Raw genomic sequence first — 18,997 nt, 5'->3', positions numbered from 1 at the left:
GATTTATGCAGCTACTAGTTCCTTCCATTACGCCTACAACTACCACTGAAGCAGAGTTTGTTCGCCATTATTTTTGATATATGAGAGTCTTAGCTACGGAGAGCAAGGTCAGAATCAACAGTCCAGTGTTGATTTATGCAGCTCCTGGTTTCCTGCTACTATCGTACATCAAGGCAGGACATTAACACCATCCACGAGGTAAATGTGGCTACTCTGTTGACTGTTGTTGGTAACTTTGTCTCCTCCACCAGCAACAGCAGCAGTTTAACAGTCATCATTTACGTATTCTACTTTCTTGTTTTCTGAGATTTTGCAGCTATTTTTGGCCAGCAGTCACCAAACCTTCCTTTTGTAGTTCACAAACTTTAAATCTTCAAGTGTTTATGTCATTTTTTTTGGAGAATATATTGTAGAACAACTCATTTCTCACTTTGAACAAATTGCGGTATAGTATTAGAGCTGCAGGAAGCAAATAGTAAATAGGTAAGAATCCATATTAAATATTAGTTGCTGTTATTTGTCATGAAGAATGTTTTCAAAAATATCCAGTTATATAACAAAAGTAAAATCCTTAAAACTTTTTTGCATTTAAATCCCCCTCGCTCTGTCCCCATAGCATCAGTTATACTGTTGACTTTTAAATAAAGGCAAAATGCCCTAAAAATAGTCGTCAACAAAATTAAGAAAATGTCATCATTTTAAAACCACTGGCTTCCTTTTGATGAAGTGTCATGAACTATACCTCGTCCCTCAGATCCTCTATTGTTAATACTAGGCTTACATTTACACCACATTCCTTTGAATAAAAAAAAAAAAAAAAAAAAACTTTAAACATTTTTTTTTTAGGCACTATGAGGAACTGATTTATTACAGGGAAGTGGTCGCGTGTCAGTAACTTGCACGTGGATCTGTGTCAGAGCTCTGGGCGTTGCTGACAGTAATGAATAGACAGACCACTCCCTCAGTTTTTACCCCCAAGATCTGAAAGATCTGGTTCATCAAGATTACTTGGCAGGGGAATAGATGAACTGTTGGGCAGAGTGTGTTCTCGTATAATAACAAACGTCATAAAGGAGTTTCTGTTTTGTTCTATTGTTTGTCTCAAATAAGACACATCTCTATGTTTTAGAGGTGGAGCGACTTAAGAAGCCACACCAGCAAACCAAAGTGATGTTGACAGTGTAGCTTTGAGACCGAAATCTAAAAAAACAAAATGTATTGCAAAAGTTGTGATTATGCCTTTTTGTGCCTGTAAAAACATATTTGATGAGATGACTGTTATTAGCTTGAATTTAGGGCTACATATTACAAAGATTTTCATTGTCAGTAAACCTGTTAATGATTTTCCTAATTGACTGGTTTATTATTTGGTTCATACAGTGTCAGAAAATCCTGAAAAATGCCACTCATAATTTCCCAGAGGTCAAGTTAATGTGTTCAGATTTTTTTTTATTATTTTCAATCAAAGAAAAGCAGTCAATGTTCACATTAGCAAAGATGTAACGGAAGAAATAAATAAATAAATTGTTGGACGTAAATTACGCCTGAAAAAAGGGCAAAGATTAGGAATTATGAAAATTGTTGCAGTTGATTTCTCTGATAAATAACTAAACCGTTTTGACTCTATTTTATTCAAACCATGATTTCTAATCAGTGTGGCATGTTGCACTGCCATGTTTCTACTGTAACCCAGAAGGGACAACCCAAACAGTTGTACGGCCATCGTAGACGAGGTGGTTGGAGTCTGCGATCTCGCCGCTAGATGTTACTAAATCTTACACACTGCTACTTTTGGTGGCATCAAGACAGCATTTATACAAAAGGGTTTGGCTATTTATAGAATAATATAGTTGGCGATAACCCAAGTAATCTGGTATGCAGGAAAATATTTGTCATTTTATTTTGTTGATTTAATGGCCTGCCTCTTAAATAGTTCAGCATGGTTGATAAATAATCTGTGAAGCACAATTCAAAGTGTTCGTGGACAAGTAAAAACTGACAGATTTGGCCAATATTATGCACGTTATCCCCACCTGTTTGTTTATTTGGAGGCTGCAGGCGGAGGCGTCCTTCCGACGCTGTCGGACTTTCAAATCGTGTCAAACAGCTGTTCAGGTTATTGCTCAACAAAGATTTCAAGGTGATTTATATTGTTTAACTGAATACGAGTAGCCTATGGGCTACAATGTTTTAGTAACATTTCATTTTCACATCTAAGACAACAGATGTCAGAGAGTAAGCTACCAACTTACACACTAAAAATGACCAATTTTGCTGAAGATTTCATGCAACAAAGCGCGACAGCTTTTTTTGATCTTTCGTGGAGATTTATTTGTCATTTCTAAAACGAGGCCTGCTCTCCCGACCTGGAAATGTTCCACCAAAGCAAGTTCACCCTGACCCTGTTTGGGTAGAGTACCGTCGCTGCATTCTGAGCTTCAATAGATTCTGTAAAAGGAAAAGGAGTATGTTTATCTTATCTGTTTTTTGCAAAATGCGCAGGTGGGAAAAGAAATAACGATACACGCTAAACGCCGATGCACACACTTGCGCTAGAGTTTCGGCAATCATCAACTTGACAACCGAAGATGCCCGGTTGGAAAATTGATATACATATCCCAGTTTAGTCATGCTACTCTTAACATATTAAACATGCAAAAATAATTACAACCAATTAGGAACTTTCAGTCACTTTTTGAAATAAATATATGTATTTAAATCTACTTTTATTTTTATTATGCCGTCTTCTTTGGAACACAAGTAGGCACACCCAATCCAACAATAACTTTCAGATGTGGCAATGAACTATTATGAACTTCAGATGTAGCTTTGCTGTTGTAGTTAAACCCTAAATTGTATAACTTCTAAAAAAAATAGTAAAAGATCTGCTCACTGGGCATATTTTTTCTGCCCGTGTTATCTGATTTTCTTTCTGCCTGTGTTAAAATGTTTGTTAGAACTTTCAAACATCACGATTTTCAGATTTCAAATACAAACAATCAAAAATCCATCAAACTGAATAAACCTATAATTTTTGTGTGGCGTGTTTGATTAAAAAATCATGTGGTTTCCTGCCGGTCCAAAATGTAACTATGCAATGTGGATCTGAAGCTGAACTACATGACATCTGAGAAGGCTAGTACCAAAACATACGTGTCCTTCTGCTGGTCTGTTTGTTTGTATTGATCTCAGATAAAGTTTTATTAGTACATGAAAGATCAGCATTGTGTATTTGAAATCCAAACAACAAAACTGACTTAAATAATCCATTTCAGATGGAGCAGTTGAGTTGAGTCGAGTTGAATATGAAACAATGTGCTCTCTGTGCTCTAATTGGTGGAACATGGAGCTTAACTCTGTCTACACAACATCTAAAAACGCAGCGAGACACATCAAAAAGTTCCTTTCAAAGACAATCATTTTCCTGAGGACAGAGGGGAAAAAAAAAAAAAAATCTCTGAAAGACGAGGAAGAAACAAGCGTAATTAGTTTGACCGCCATGTCATTTGAAACGGCATTAGCAATAACAAATCAAAAAACAATAAAAGATGAGAACAAAGATAAATTAAAGGGCTTATGTTTCATGGTAAAAATGATTGGAAATGAATTTGAGTGGTGTGTGTTTATGGTTGTCACTGTGCATGTACAGTGTGTATGTGTGTCTTTAGGAGGCACGGAGACTGCTTAACATGTGTATGGGCACATGCATGCATGTCTGCGATTTTGTGTGTGTATATGTGTGTGTGCGCTTGTGAGCGAGTGGGGAGTTAGTGAGTGGGTATTTGTGTGTAATCATGTACGTCAGGCCGTCATGAATGGTGTGTTTGAGACAGAGCGGAGTGTGGAGTTCCTCGGGCAGGACCAAATTGGAAACAGAAAAACAAACATTCCCTAGGAACCCCCGCTCGCCAGCTCTCCAACCTCCTCTGCCCCCCTCTCCCTCCCTCCCACCTCCCTCCTCCCCCCACCTCGTCTGCTGGCTAGTGGCGCAGTCCAACCTGTCTGGGACAATGTAACGGTCTATAGTCGGACCGGACCACACACATACGTGGAGGGGGGTCGGAGCGCAGGGGGCGGTTGCTGTGGTGGTGGTGGTGGTGGTGGTGGTGGTGGGGGGGGATCTCGGCCACAATGACAGTTGGAAAAACAGAAGAAGCATATGAATATGACAGAGAGCTCAGTGACGGATTGATGGGAAAGACAGAGAGATGGAAAGGAGAGAGGGAGGAAAAGTGAGACAGTTTACAGTTGATGGACATGAGATCTGGGAATGGGAGTTATATTAGTGAGAAAAAGAAAAATGAGATAAGTCATGGTGGGCGAATAAAGAAAAGAAAACAGACTATAGAGGAAAACGGCGAGGCAGCGAAAGACAGTGACTGAGTAAATGAGTGAGCGGGAGCTCGACTGAGTCAGACTTCCACAGGGAAAATATCTAGAGTTACACTCACCCTTAAAGATAAAGAAAACTTTTCTCTACCTTTTCTTTTCCTGTTTTGAGTGCTACTGATGAGTAAGTCACCCTCTAGTTTCCTTCTCTCTGCTGTCTTTCGTTTTTTAGGAAACTCTTCTCACTTTCTTTCAGCTCTAATACTACTATGTGCTCCGTCATGTAATAACTGGAAGCTTGTCTGTGTTATTTCAGGAGTCAGGATATTACAGCCTGGAGAAATCATCGGAACACATGAGCATACTGTAATCTTTGTGTTTGTGTGTTTGCATTCAATCCTCACTGTGTTATGTCAGGCTTGTTGAAATTTACATTCATTTAAATATCAGATGTTGTCGCTGAGGACGCTTTACGAGGTTACCTGGGGACATATGACACTTTAAATATAAATGCCTACTTGGAAATCTTATTTTTTCTTTCTCAAAAGCATGTTTTTAGCCTCAAAAACATTACTGTTTTAAGATGGGAGGGTCTTTTAAAATGACTCATTTCAGTAATGACTCATAGTGTTCTTTACTTTTCATGCCAGCAGTCACTTTTTTTTTTTTTTTTTTTTTTTTTGAGCAGCAGATATCTCTTTTCAGATAATGACACACTGGAGTTCTGCTGTGTTAATTTTCTATCTATAGTCCAAACAAAGTTAGAACTGCACGTGGAGGTGGTCAGCACCACACTGAACCAGGTAAACCACCGACCAGGTATCCTGGGACACAAAACTCTTCCTCTGCATCCATTTTGCCATTTTACTTATTTACTTGTATTTAAACTTCAAGCAGAAGGTACACTCTGCTCTGAATTATGCCTCTAAGTATGTTTGAAGATTTTGGACTCGTTTCTTGCCCACCGCTGATGCACACACCTACTGTACATGTGCACACATAAGTCAGACTGACCCAAGGAAACCAGCTTAAGATAAATACAGACACAGATTTAGATTTGTGGTAAGAGGGAGAGGGAGGCAGGATGAATGGAAAGAAGAAGGGGTGGCAGAGAAAGAGAGAGAGAGAGAGAGAGAGAGAGAGAGAGAGAGAGAGAGAGAGGAGTGTTGGAGACGTGGGTGGGGTGATTTTTGTGGTTGGGGCAACAAAAGGGGGAACTGAGAAGTGGAGAGTACTGACTTTTAACACTAGAATTACCGAACAATAAAAAATAAAAAAAATGTAGACAGTCACAGCCACTGGAAATTTGATATGTGCTCATTTATCTGATTAATTCCTGGAAATTACTCCATGATGGCTGCCTTGTTATGACTCATTAAGCGATCAATACTGAAATTGAGCAAATAATACTTGTAAAAAAAAGACAGAACGTGTGAAGTTTAATCTGAATGCTCCCGCAGGCTGTAATTGTGTACTAATTGAATGTAATTCCATGTGTTACTATTTGTGGCTTTTTTGTCAACAAATTCGTAGCAGCACTCTTTCTGAACACTTTCATTGTATTTTTTTTTTTTAGCTGAATGCGAACATTACTGATGTTACTTTTGTTAAACTGTAATGCTCATGCCTCCATACAGATACAGAAAATATAATCTAATGTATCTAAAAAAAAGCAGATGGTTTTCAAACACATTTCATTTGTTAATTGTGGATTTTATTGAACCAGAAAAAATTCTTTGGGACTTCTGCAAGTTTCTTTATCTGAGGAAAGCTCGATGGTTGTTGTTGATATTTTTGATACTGTACTATAAATCTTCTGTGAACTGGCTGTAACCCAGGGCCTGAAACAATCGTCACATGTGGAAGGCAATGTCAGCTGTCAAATGCAGTGATAAAATAGAATTGGTCAAATTAGAGAGTTTGACCGGTTGGCACCTCAGCAGGCTATTCAAATATTTTGCTTAATGTACACCTTTGATCAGTCCATCAATTTAGATGTCTAAAGTCGACACATAATTGTTACCTCTAAATGTAAAATATGGACAAACAGTCGGAAGTCTGGCTCAAATAGGTTCCAGTAAATGTTACAGAATGGACTCGTTTGTGACGTTATTTGTCTTTCTGTCGTTTTCCAGGTTGTTAAGGTGATAGTGGACTCTGACAACCGTGACTGGGGACCTAAACCAGAAAGTGGAAAAAAAAAAAGACAGGACATCAAGACAGGCAGCCTGCATAATACGTCTTACATGGATCTACAACACACTTGATCAAACTCAAAGCTGTAATGCCCAGCTGTTAATCATAAGAGGAGCAACAGCCCTAAACCAAAGGTAGCTGATGCTACTTGCAGTTGAAGACCTTTTTAAACAAAAGTCAAAGAAGCAGAAACGTTTTTGCTCTGGCGTTCACGGACCTGTGAGGAGCCGCGTGGACCTGATAAAGAAATGGAGGGATAACCGTTTGGGTCTGACACCTAGTTTCTGCTTTCCATTACTTCGTGGAGTACAGAAGGCCGGTAGCCGAACTGTGCTGCTGGACGGAGCGTTGCAGCGCGGGCTCGAATCAAGACGCTTCAACAGATGCCAAAGCCAGGAGTCAGCCATGATGTTTTTATAACCTGATGATCAGCAGAGGTAAGACATACATGTTTTAATCGAGTCATTTTTTTCATCTTTAACCCCTCAATATGAGTGGTAATAATTTCTAAATGATTATTTCCATTGCTGGAATTTCATGATCTGAACCAGTTCACAGAAATAATTCCGTAACTTGAATTTGTAGTACAGAAATAATAACAAAACTAAAAAGTATAAAATAATGTTGAACATGTTATCATGTGCTTAAATTACATGTCTGCAGGCTTGAATAACATTTAATAATTAGAGGAGGAATCATATTGCATTGAATGCAATATGATTCCTCCTTAATGCACTTTTTATTTAATCACTGATCTTTAATAAATTATTGATGCTAATTTGAAGTTATTTTTACTTATTGATATTAGTTAATCAAACTGTGATAGATTATATTCTTAATTACATTTTCTTTTCTTACCAATTCCCTCAAAGAGATATGTAGTTTTTTCTGTTATCACAGCATCTACTGTATATTCATCCTGTGGAATCACTTTATATTTTTTGGCATCTTTAAATTTGATCAATTTTGTGTAAAATTATATTTGCTTCAGGCTACATTTGCAACCTTTTTATACATTATCTACAGGAATACACTTTGTGTGTGTGTGTGTGTGTGTGTGTGTGTTTGTGGTATGTGTGTATGCCTTTGTGTGCATGTGCTTGTTTTTAAGTTCAGTGACTCGTGACTTTTTTAAAACCTAAAAAACAAATACAAAACTACTTTTAAAAACTACTACTAAAGTCGAAGCGTTTCAATCTCGGCTTCTCAAGCTCAACCAGTTTTTGTGGGTAGGATGTTCAGTCGGTAAAGGGGATAGTTTAAATGACTACTGATGAAATCGAGTTTGTGCAGAGCATTGACGTGTTATGAAAAATTGCTCTTCGTCATCACGGCTGGAGGAAGTGACAGTGTTGACTCGGAACGTTCCTGTGGTCTCATGTTTAGCTGTTATCAACTTGTGAAGGTGGAAAACTGTTTTAATATTGTGCTGTTTGAATGAATATTATACATACAGTAGAGCAGTCGAATCACAGCCCAACATTACCCGCTCTTCCATCAAGCCCACTGTGGAGCAGCCCACTTCAGTAAACCTCATTAGCAGAGCTCATTAGTTCCTCACACTCAGTAAAGTTTTGAGGTGGCAACTTGGTCAGATGTTTGATTGGTTGAGAAAGTCTTTATATACTTGCAAAATATTTAAGTAATTGTTACCAGTGTCTTGTTATGAATTTTTCTGCTATAACTGCTTTGATTTTCTTTACAAATACTATAAATACACGTCCACACTTGTACTCCACCACTACAGTGTCGTGCCCGTACTGTTCATGAGTACCAGTCGTCTGAAAGGCGTTGCAATGCTGCATAGATTGGTGATGGTGATCCTCCAATTACAGGATGACTATGTATCAGTGGATGTTTCTATCCCTGTTAATTAAATGCTGGGCTTTACTTAGAGTAAATACAGGATTGTTTAAGATGTGTTTGAATTGAATTTGCCTCTGTTCCTTTTCCTGCATGCGTTCATGCATTGAAGGACGCACTGACACATACGCAGGTTGTTGTACTACAGGAAATGCAAATATATGCAGTTGAGGTTCTTGTGTAAGTGTGTGCACAAACCTGCAGTGGTTTGTGGTGTCACGTACGTTATAATTATAGTGGTACAGTGTTATTATTTTGTTTCTGTTTGAATGCTGTATGTGTTTTTTGTGTGTGTAAATCAAGAAATACCATTCTGAGTTATGCCTCATCTGCAGGACCCCTTTAGTCTGTTCTTGGTGTGTGTACGTGTTTGTGTGTGTGCATTAAAAGACAGAACATGAGTTGGTGAATTATTGCTAAACCACACTGTGTTTTGCTGGATCAGGTTTATTGTGTGCGCTTTTAAAAAGCAGAATTTGTTTCTGCCTGCTTCCATTTTTCACCAGTCATCAGTTGTATCGAGTCTTCGTAAACACACACACATACAACTGCTGTGTAGCCTTCTGTACCTGTCACAACACACTGAAGCGCTCTCTGCCTGTTTCCTTTCTTTTTCTCTCTCTCTCACACACACACACACACACACACACACACACACACACACACACACACACACACACACACACACACACACACACACACACACACACACACACACACACGTGCTCTTTTTTGCCGTCTTGACTGTTTTCATTGGGAACTGTTTCTTTTTTTTCCACCATCAAATATTTTTTTGAAAACTGCCCATAGTGAGGTTTCTGGATTATCTGAGTAACTGAGACATTGTGTGTCGAAAGAAACATTGTTTTATACTTTTTTTTTTTAAAAAGCGTTTGTATATAAATTCCATTGAGTCTAATTATATTTGTAGGGTGGCAAACGTCTCAGTGGCAGATTCCTTAAAGCCTCCTCAAAAAAACTAAAACATTTTTGTCAGGCTAAATTTGATTTGATAATTTGACCCTATTTCTGCAAATGCATGGAGGTTCACCGATTGTGTGTGTGTGTGTGTGTGTGTGTGTGTGTGTGTGTGTGTGTGTGTGTGTGTGTGTGTGTGTGTGTGTGTGTGATCACTCCCATGGTGTCACTTTGTTTCTTTGAGACGAACCATGTTTCTGTATTTAAACTTGAGTTTTTGTGTATTTTTATGAATGTATGTTTCGCTAAATGATTAGTAGTAGAAGCCTATGTAAATGGTACGTATGTGCGGTATGTGTCCTTTTGCACAAATGAGTGTGAGTATATGTGTGTCTGTTTGTGTGTGTGCTTTTATATGTTTTTCATTATGTGGTGTGGTGGCTTTGCTTGGTGATGTTATTCAGCAGGGCGGATTGCTTTGAGCTGCTTGATGCTTTTAGCTGTGGTCTTTGTGTGTGTGTCCAACTGTTTGTGCATGTTTGCATGCCTTCAGCTGTGTATGTGCACATGTTCATGGATGCACTCTTGTGTGTGTGTGTGTATGCGTGTATGTTGTGGTATCGTAAAGGCTTTGATCTGCCAGTACAAATCAGATTTGGAAGTTTTTTTTCTGACTTCTAGAAAACTGAGGAATGTTGAGATGAGACAATTGAGACAGTCCCACAAGATAGTTTGACTCTGATGTCGCACACCAATGCAACAACACACACAAACATGCGCATTACTAAGACATTCGGAAGTTTGTTTCTGTGATGTAGTAAGCCCAAAAATGAGTTTCGCTCCTCTGCGGCAGTGAATCCCCATGAGTTCCTTCCCCTCGTCTGTCAGCAGATGTTCGTCTTTTTCTTTGTGTCTTCCTCTCACTCTCTGTCTTTGTGTGTCACTCCAACTCTTCCTGAACACTAAAAGTCACAGTAGAGGCTGGATCAGTAGAAAAACGTGTGCATTTCCTTATGTAACAACCTGTTGACCTATTTGCACTAAATACGTCAGGAGGTAGCTCATTGTGTGTGGGATGATCTCACCTTTTTGCACCTTTACAGCAGGGTGTACCGCTGTTAGTTTTCACACACACACACACACACACACACACACACACACACACACACACACACACACACACACACACACACACACACACACACACACACACACACACACACACACACACACACACACACACACACACACACACACACACACACACACAGAGCCAGGCTTTATCTTCGTCCCTGAAATCTCAAACAACATTTAATTCAAATTAATTCCAATTAGGGCTTATTAATTATGCAGACAATGATTAATAAAGGAGGTGTCACCAGCTGTCATGACAATTAATGACTTAATTTGTTAGTTTGTTAATGATTAACTAGTTTAAAGGACACTGAATCAATCAAAGATCAAAGTGACAGACGTTTGTGTTCATTCTCTGTATGGGTTTTTGTTGGAACTTCAGCATGTGTCATGATTTTGTATTTACTCTGTTTGTAACCAAATTTAGGTTGCAGACATTTCTCCTCATTGTAAAATGGTTTTGGCCTGTTTTCAGTTAATTCTCAATGGGCTCTAAATCAGTGTGACATCACAACTTAGTAAGCAATACTTAGTTTTCTGTATAGCAGTTATTCGATTGCATTGTATCTAATATAATATAGTAATGAATTTGGGCTGACAACGATGCATATTAACAATTATCTTCCAAACCCAGCATTTGGTTTCCAAGAAAAAAAAGTTGTACTGCTCGCGGGCGTCTAAAGTTGACTTATTTAACGATTAAAACCATAATCACTATATAGTGTTTGTCACATTGTGTCAATAGTCTAAACAAATGATGAACTTAGTTTTAAGAAGTTAACTCTGGTAGCAAAATCCACTTCATCCAAAACGGCTTTAGTGTGGCATGGCTAGTTGCAAAATTCATGTCAAATTTGGCGTCACCATGGCCCACATTCGCACACATCTATTACACACCCTGGGCAGAGTTATTGGGGCGCTTGAACCCCAGAGCTTTAATGCTAACTGTAGCTCTTTCTCAGACCAGATTGCAGCAGGTTTACAGCCTCAAAATCTTGTCAAATCTGGCAGATACATATAGTGCAAACTTGTCTTATATCTGCTGTGCTGACTGCACTGATGTTCAGTTTAGTCAACCCAACCTGGGCTCTGATTGGCTCTAGGTCTGCTAATTAGTTAGTATAATATTTCATTAGCTTGCCAGTATTTCTGTCCATCTTATACTATATCTTGTGAAGATGCCTTGCTTGCTAGGTGACATGTCATCACTAATGCAGGCAAATTTGTAAATAAAGTACAATTCATGCCAGAATGCCAGTGACAAGTATAGAAATGTAATCGTTTCAAAAGATATTACAAAACACAAGTTCCTCTGACACATGTTGACACCGGACTTTCACCAAGCTGTGGGAAACACTAATGAGATATTAAGATGGGCCTGAAGAACCTTGACTTGTTATATTGAGAGTTTTCCCTTAAAAACCTCTGAAAATATTCTCCTCCCATCCTCCGGTTAGTGCACTTTGTCTGGAGGGAAAGCTTTACACGGCCAAAACTGACAGGTATTTGTTGGCTGCTTGGTGTTTAAATTTGTCACTGCTGGTTTTGAGAGTGCTTTTTTGTCCAGCTTTTCTGGGGGGAAATCATTAATCAGATTAAGAACTGTAACTAGGAAATGGACCCAACCTAGTTTTCAAAGCTTCTACCTATTTATCTTCTTCTCTGTCAGCTTCCGTGTTTGTCGCAGAGTAGGAGTTGAAAATCGTTAATCAGATTAGGTTAGCAACAGGCCACATAGCTAGAGGGAGACCAGACTCCAAATAAGTGTTATTGAAGCACAGAGTTACACTCCTTGTTCAACTGTGTGTGTGTGTCCAAGCTAATGCAAGAACTGACCAATGTAGACCTGGAACGTGAACAGCGACACAGCTCCATTCATACTACAGTCTTAGGGTCCATGTCTGTCTGCTTCAAAGACATGAGGCGTAGTTTGTTTCCCTCCTTGTATGCTCTGTGGGTGGGCGTATGACAGGATTTCTGGAGAGTTTGGAACTTCGCAACTGGGCGCAATCGATTGGAAAGCATCGAAAGTACCTCCAAAGTCCAGCAGCGACTACTTCTAGTACAAACAGGTCCACTTCGTTGTTCTCATGGCTGCATATGATGCACAATATTATTTAACAATCCTGGACATGGGGCCTACCGTCGTGAAAATGATGGTGCCATTATATTCAATGAGAGTTGTTTCACCAGTTTAATACCGTCGGCGTGGCCATGTACTCTTTTAGTGGTGAATTATAAAGGTGTGGACTGACGTATCTCCTTATGACGCATCTCCTGTCTTCTTCTGGCAGATGCACAATTAGCATACTTGCAGTGTGTAGAGTTTGCGGGGTGGGTCACACATTTTGGGCTGCACACGGACATCTGCAAAAAGGTCCGTACAAACCTTTGCGGACATGACAAAATTTATGTCATGCGAACTTACATGGACCTTTGTGGAAACGTGAACACATACAAAGTACACAAAAAAGGCACATGTTGACCTGAGAAAAGGCCCAGATTTTAAGATTAATCTCCAGAAAATCGATTTCTTATTCAAGCTGAGTATATGTACAGATGCAACTCCAACACAATGCTGACAGAAACTGGTTAAGTTGGTGTCACATTAGGGCTCGAACACACCAAACACACAGCCAGACTTGTGTTCTAAATGTACATTGCCAGATGGAATTCTTGCTCATTTCTGAAACACACTCTATTCAAAAGCTGTCCACGCTTTCTCTGTTTTTTGTTTGTTTGTGTGCATGTTTGTGTTTGCTTTTAAACCTTTAGACCTGCATGTATCACTACTTGTTTCCACAACAACCCACCGACAAATTTGCTCTTTTAAGAATGTTTGTGGGTGGGACATACCTGTTTGTGTGTATTTTACTTTGTTTGTATTCTTTCATTTGGGTGTGCTCAAGTGTGGGTGTGTTTTTTGTTCGGTTTGCCTAAAACTTGTGTTGTAGCCAAGTGAACAAGTGTTAACAAGCTCTGTGCAGACTATATTTATTTAATCCATATGCTGGTGAACTATACAGCTGTGTGCTGCTGCTGGTATGTCTGGAAGGAAAAAAAATCATTCTGCAGTCGCAGCCTTGTCTGAGGTACAGAAATAATTGCTAAGTCAGCTTGAATGTGGCTGCTTATATTGACAAAACGGCACGCTGTGATTTTTTTTTTTTTTTTTGTCTTCCTTTTTTGCTGAAAGGCAAACTTTGCTGATATTCAAAATACCATCTATTAGTCATAGGAATGACATGCCTTTACTGGCAGTGCCTGCAGATGTTGTCTGTATCACTGCAGCCAACTGTAGCAACTTTCACCATTCACTTATACTGTATATCCTGACATCACAGGAGTTTGGAGGAGATCAGCCAACACACCATTCAATATACACAGTGGATCTCACGGATTACTTCACATTTTATAACTGTTGTCAGAGTCTATACAGAGACCACTGTTGAGGAAATGCAACAAAGAAAGGCAAAGGCTCAGCCCGCTGCTGATAGTGCAGCTGCCAGGCCGACGGCACGAGCACCGCAGCCCAGGATGATGAAGAGCTGCTGGGAGCTGACAGGCTAGTGGCTAGCAGTAGAGCTGCAGCTAACAGCCAGCTAAAGCAGCCAAGGTGCCTGGCAGCAGCAGAACAACTTGCCAGAACAATAAAAACAGAGTAGCTGGGGGATGACAGATAGTTCCAACTGGTAGTTTTTTTCACATCCAGGTGCCCACCAAAGCCACATGCAACCGAGTCAGTCACCATGCGGCAGCGAGTTTCACAGCAGACTGCTGTGTTTGTTTGACTGTGTTGCCAGTGCCAGTGGCGAGGGACTGCTGGTGTGTGGAACAATGTGGGTACAACATTGTCATCAAAGATAAACGGGGAGAAAAAAAGGTTGCCAACATGAACAAAGGAGATGTTGACTAAGTATTTCTGTAAACATACTACTGTATGTCCGACTATACATTATTTGTTGATGTCATGGTTGCTCATGCTGGATGTTCCTTTGCAATACACAGGACAGATCTCAGCACATAAATGTGAGGTTATTGAGGAGCGTTAAACATTTTCTCACAGCTGACATTCTGGCTCACCATAGACAAATAAAACACAGGAGTGACTTCTCATATTATTATCATTACTGTTTTCTATTGGAATCTTCTGGTAAAACCATGCCAACAAGCCAGCATATAAAATATTATATCTTTGTGCCCAGATCATTTTCTACATCTTTGATGCTTTGGAGCAATTTTAATGTATTTTCATGCTGAAATGAAGATGTGCAATTTTGATGATCAATGGTATTTTTCTTTTCCATTTTTGACATTATTTTTCTAACCTGCCAAAGTGATGTTTCCACTGCTGCTATTATGGTTCAGCTGGAGATACACCGTACAGATGGATAAAAGCAAATACCATTGGCTGCAAAAGCAATAGCAGCTCATGTAATTAGTTTGCAGTTCATCTAAGAATACATTAACTATTAAAAAAAAGAAATCGACAGAAGAATAGAGTAACTGAAAATTAAATACATTTTTACAGTACAGTTTGAAACCCTAATTTGTATGTACTGGAAATATGTACGTTTTCCCCTCAGTGAGATGACTTGGTGTTCTCAGGGATCTCTTTCATGACATTGGGTCTGACAGAAGTCACTTATTTGTCTTTAACAATTAAATGCAGAGTAAGTCAACCTGAACAATGACGTTTTTTTTTTTTTCTCTAGCTGCTTCGAGTCCCGCGGTTTCACTGCAATAACAAACACGGTTGAGTTTGACTCCTGCATCCTTTCAGAGCCAGTTGTCTGTAATGGAACATGAAAAGTTCCATATTATTAAGAATATTGGAGAACCTGCTGTGTCTTTGACTACAAGAGGAAAATGGGAACCTGAGAGATTGACAGCAAAATTGGATTTAACTACTGTTAGAGAAAATAGAGCTGTGACTCAGAGAAAGGCTGAGAAAACTTTTGCATTATTAGAGTAAACTGCAGTGATAGAAATGGTGAGACAGACCACACTCAAGTGAAGTTGGAGTAAGAGGCACGCAGAAAGATACAAGACCGATTATATCTCAGGGCAGACTTAATAAGGAGGTGTTTGCGCTTTGTTTAGTCAAATTCTGCTTAAGTTTGGCATGTGACTCTGCTTCAGGACTGCTGCCGTTTAGACTGCCATGAAGTAGGAATGCTTCCTGAAAGTCAATGAGTCAAATCATCTGCTGGAGACAACCCAGTCGACTGAGATTCCTCAAGTTGAGAAGTTGATTTTTTTTTTTTTTACAATTATACACATAGACATTGAAAAGAGACTTTGAACTCTCTTGTAAAGTTGTGTACCAGACGCAAATCGAGGGTAACCAGGGCGAAGTCGTGGTTAGAATTGTGGTGGGTCAGGACCAGTTGTCACCATATGGGGACCCGGAATCAGCCACTGCATGTAAACTGAAAGTTAAGTCTGTCAGCTCTTTCCACCAGGGGACGTCTGCAGTGTACAGACAAATCTAATTTGACTGCTAAAATTTAGAATTGGGTACAGCCCTACCATGTGGTAAAATCTGACTTGATGCTTGATGATGCTGTTCAGCCTAATATATTTTTTATAACCTCAGGTTAATCTCTCGGTCAAACCCAACGAGGCATAGTTACTTGTTTTGTTTGCCATAAGACTTCCTCTCAGCCCTGACAGTTGGTTATTTTGCTGACTAGATAGAAATGTATATCTCTCAGATTGTCTGTGTTTTGATTATGATTGCTGTAGCATGAAGGCAATGGCACTACACTAATCAATCTGCATAATTTTCCCATTTTCCTGTCATACTATGAAACAAACTGCCGTTACTGTAAATCCCTGATGGAAGATAAATTTTCCTTCAACTTTTTAGATTAGTTAGAAAATCCAGACCACATATATTTCATTCTGGGAGTATGGAGCATTGTGAAGACAGCAAGCAGACGCTGATAGATTGGCCATTTTGATAGCCCCATTGTCCAATGCCAAAAAAGGAAAATATCAGCCGATATAGTCGCCAGTATAACTGGTTGAATTCCATTCTGTGGTGCTGAAGAGATCCAGCTTTTTGGATACATCTGCCCGAACTGCTTGACGGAGTAGATTTACAGTCGCCTCTGTTGGCATATTAAAGTCGGACACCTACTTTTAGATTGAGGAAAATAACTAACCTCTCTAATGGATAAGTGCCCTAGAATGCTTAATACTAAGCTTCTGTGTGTGTATGAATGTGTGTGTGCGTATGTGTGGTAATCTCCATAGCAGGTTCTTTGCCATTAGTGCACTACTGAACAAGGCAGCAATTCATTCAGCAGGTTTAACTGTCTTGTGTATGTGTGTGTGTGAGAGAGAGAGAAAGAGAGAGAGTTAAAATCTGTGTGTGTGTGTGTGTGTGTGTGTGTGTGTGTGTGTGTGTGTGTGTGTGTGTGTGTGTGTGTGTGTGTGTGTGTGTGGTGGGGTGGTGGGGGTTCTAAGTGTAGAGTGTGTGTTGTTTTTGGAGAATTGTTTCCGTGCGCCTGTCTGCACCATATGGCCCAATGTGGAAAAAGGCCCCTTTAGGGGTCTGTGTGTATGGGAATATGTATGTGTGTGTGTGTGTGTGTGTGTGTGTGTGTGTGTGTGTGTGTGTGTGTGTGTGTGTGCGCGCGCGTGTGTGTGTGTGCGTGTGTGTGTGTGTGTGCGTGCGTGCGTGCGTGCGCCCCTTTAGGGGTCTGTGTGTATGGGAATATGTATGCGTGTGTGTGTGTGTGTGTGTGTGTGTGTGTGTGTGTGTGTGTGTGTGCGTGCGTGCGTGCGTGCGTGCGTGCGTGCGTGCGTGCGTGCGTGCGTGCGTGCGTGCGCCCCTTTAGGGGTCTGTGTGTATGGGAATATGTATGCATATGCGTGTGCGTGTGCGCGTGCGTGCGTGCGTGCGTGCGTGTGTGTGTGTGTGTGTGTGTGTGTGTACAGCGGTCTGGTCTGCCCAGAGTGAAGCTGTAAAAACAAAAAAGGTCTTGAGAAAAAAAAGAGTGCATCGGAGCAGTGATGTCAGATACTACCCTCTTCTTTCTCATGGCTGCTGTTCATCCTTTTCATCTCTTATTATTTTGTTTCTCTCATTTGGTTCGTCTTGTTTTTTGTCACATGTTTTCCAGTGAGTCTTCAGTTGTAGTAGGAATTATTGACATTAATGTGATGTTTTACTCTGATGATCACTTTCTTTTTTCTACAATTATTACTTTCTTTTCAGCAACTGTTTTTTTTGTCACGCTCTCTTCATTTAAACCTGTCTTGTTGAGGTGTGGAGGGGGGGGCAGTATTGTTTTCTCAAATTGGTGAAAATAATAATTTTAATTTTTTTTTCTCCAGTAATCACTTTATTTTCTCCTCTTGCTTTTCATCTGTCTGTTTTGTTTTTCGCTTGTCGTTTATTTTGTCTAATTGGCGTAAACCTCGCGGCTGTGGTAATGACTTCTGAGGTTAACAAGCTTCTGCTAACAATCACTCATTCACTTGCACGCGCGCACAACCACACACTTGTGCAGCCAAGCACACACTCGCATGCACTGTCAAGTAAGCATGTACAGTCGCTGCATACATTTTGTAGTGACATGGGAGTATACTTGTAAAGAAGCACATTCACGCAAACATACTCAAAGGCATGCACACATACACATGCATACGCAAACATTCTCTTTCGATTGGCCTTAAAAAAAAAATCTGCAAGCACTGACATTATTGCACGAAATCTGTCACCTTTGATTCATGGAGTTTGTCACAGCTTCAGCTTGAGCGCTGGATCTGAAGTTAAAGGTGCATTTGCAAGAGAAAAAAAAAACGCCAATTAGATGAAGGTGCCATGTTTCAATAAATAGTGTGTGCTGGCTTCTTGTCAAATATGAGGAGAAATGAACATTTATCACTGTCTAAAGGTAGAAAAAGTTGAAAAGTTAAGGACGGATAGCCAACTGATTTTGATGCAAAGTTCCTCGTGGAATTGGCTCAATAACTCGCAATCCGGAGACACTGCCACTCAGTCACAGATTGGGGGAAATGATTTCCTCTTGCTTTTCAAACCTGTGTAATCGCCATGGTTTGTTGCTGCTAACAGTATTATGAAGTATTTTCTTTCAAAGTGAAAGCAGCGTTTGATGATATGTTGCAAACTTGGACAGTTTTCAATGTGTATATGATGCAATAACAACACAGAGAGAGGGGAACACCTCCACTGTATTCAAAATAAAGTTAATTCATTTGTACTGCTGTATGACCAGAGAACATCAGCAGTGCTAGAATACATTGTTTCTTATTTGAAAATACTTTACAGGTGTCTAAAACACTTTGGTCAGTCTTTGTGCATTCTTGGTGCGTTCCTTTAAATTCAGGAACAGATTAAGGAGTTTGGATGTATAGCTTTGAGATGCTAAAAACCACTAATCCTTATTGATGACTGGAATCTGACTTGAGTCTCAACTGCAGTCTGCTTGTTCTCCTGGTGTGAACTCCACTTTAATCTCCCTTTCTCTCTGGTATCTTGATATGGTCTGTGTTCTGCAGTGACTTCTAAACATTTACATTT

At 39.8% G+C, this 18,997-nt stretch overlaps 1 protein-coding gene across 3 annotated transcripts in view; it reads left to right on the top strand.

Moving 5' to 3' along the window:
* trps1 (trichorhinophalangeal syndrome I) overlaps positions 1-18,997 on the top strand; it is a 117,644-nt gene that overhangs the window by 14,732 nt on the left and 83,915 nt on the right. For all 3 annotated transcript variants that reach the window (XM_069698121.1, XM_069698137.1, XM_069698128.1), the window contains exon 2: positions 6,465-6,962. In XM_069698121.1, coding sequence (XP_069554222.1) covers positions 6,950-6,962 — 13 coding nt within the window. In that variant the 5' untranslated portion in view covers positions 6,465-6,949. The remainder of the gene's footprint in view (positions 1-6,464; positions 6,963-18,997) is intronic.

This window comes from Brachyistius frenatus, unplaced genomic scaffold (genome assembly GCF_029030835.1).
Source record: "Brachyistius frenatus isolate BFR_SWC_R1_liver_20210118 unplaced genomic scaffold, ASM2903083v1 Contig_2, whole genome shotgun sequence".
NCBI classification, from domain to species: domain Eukaryota; kingdom Metazoa; phylum Chordata; class Actinopteri; family Embiotocidae; genus Brachyistius; species Brachyistius frenatus.
Note: the sequence above shows the minus strand (reverse complement) of the source record. Positions and strands in the feature narration are given on the sequence as shown.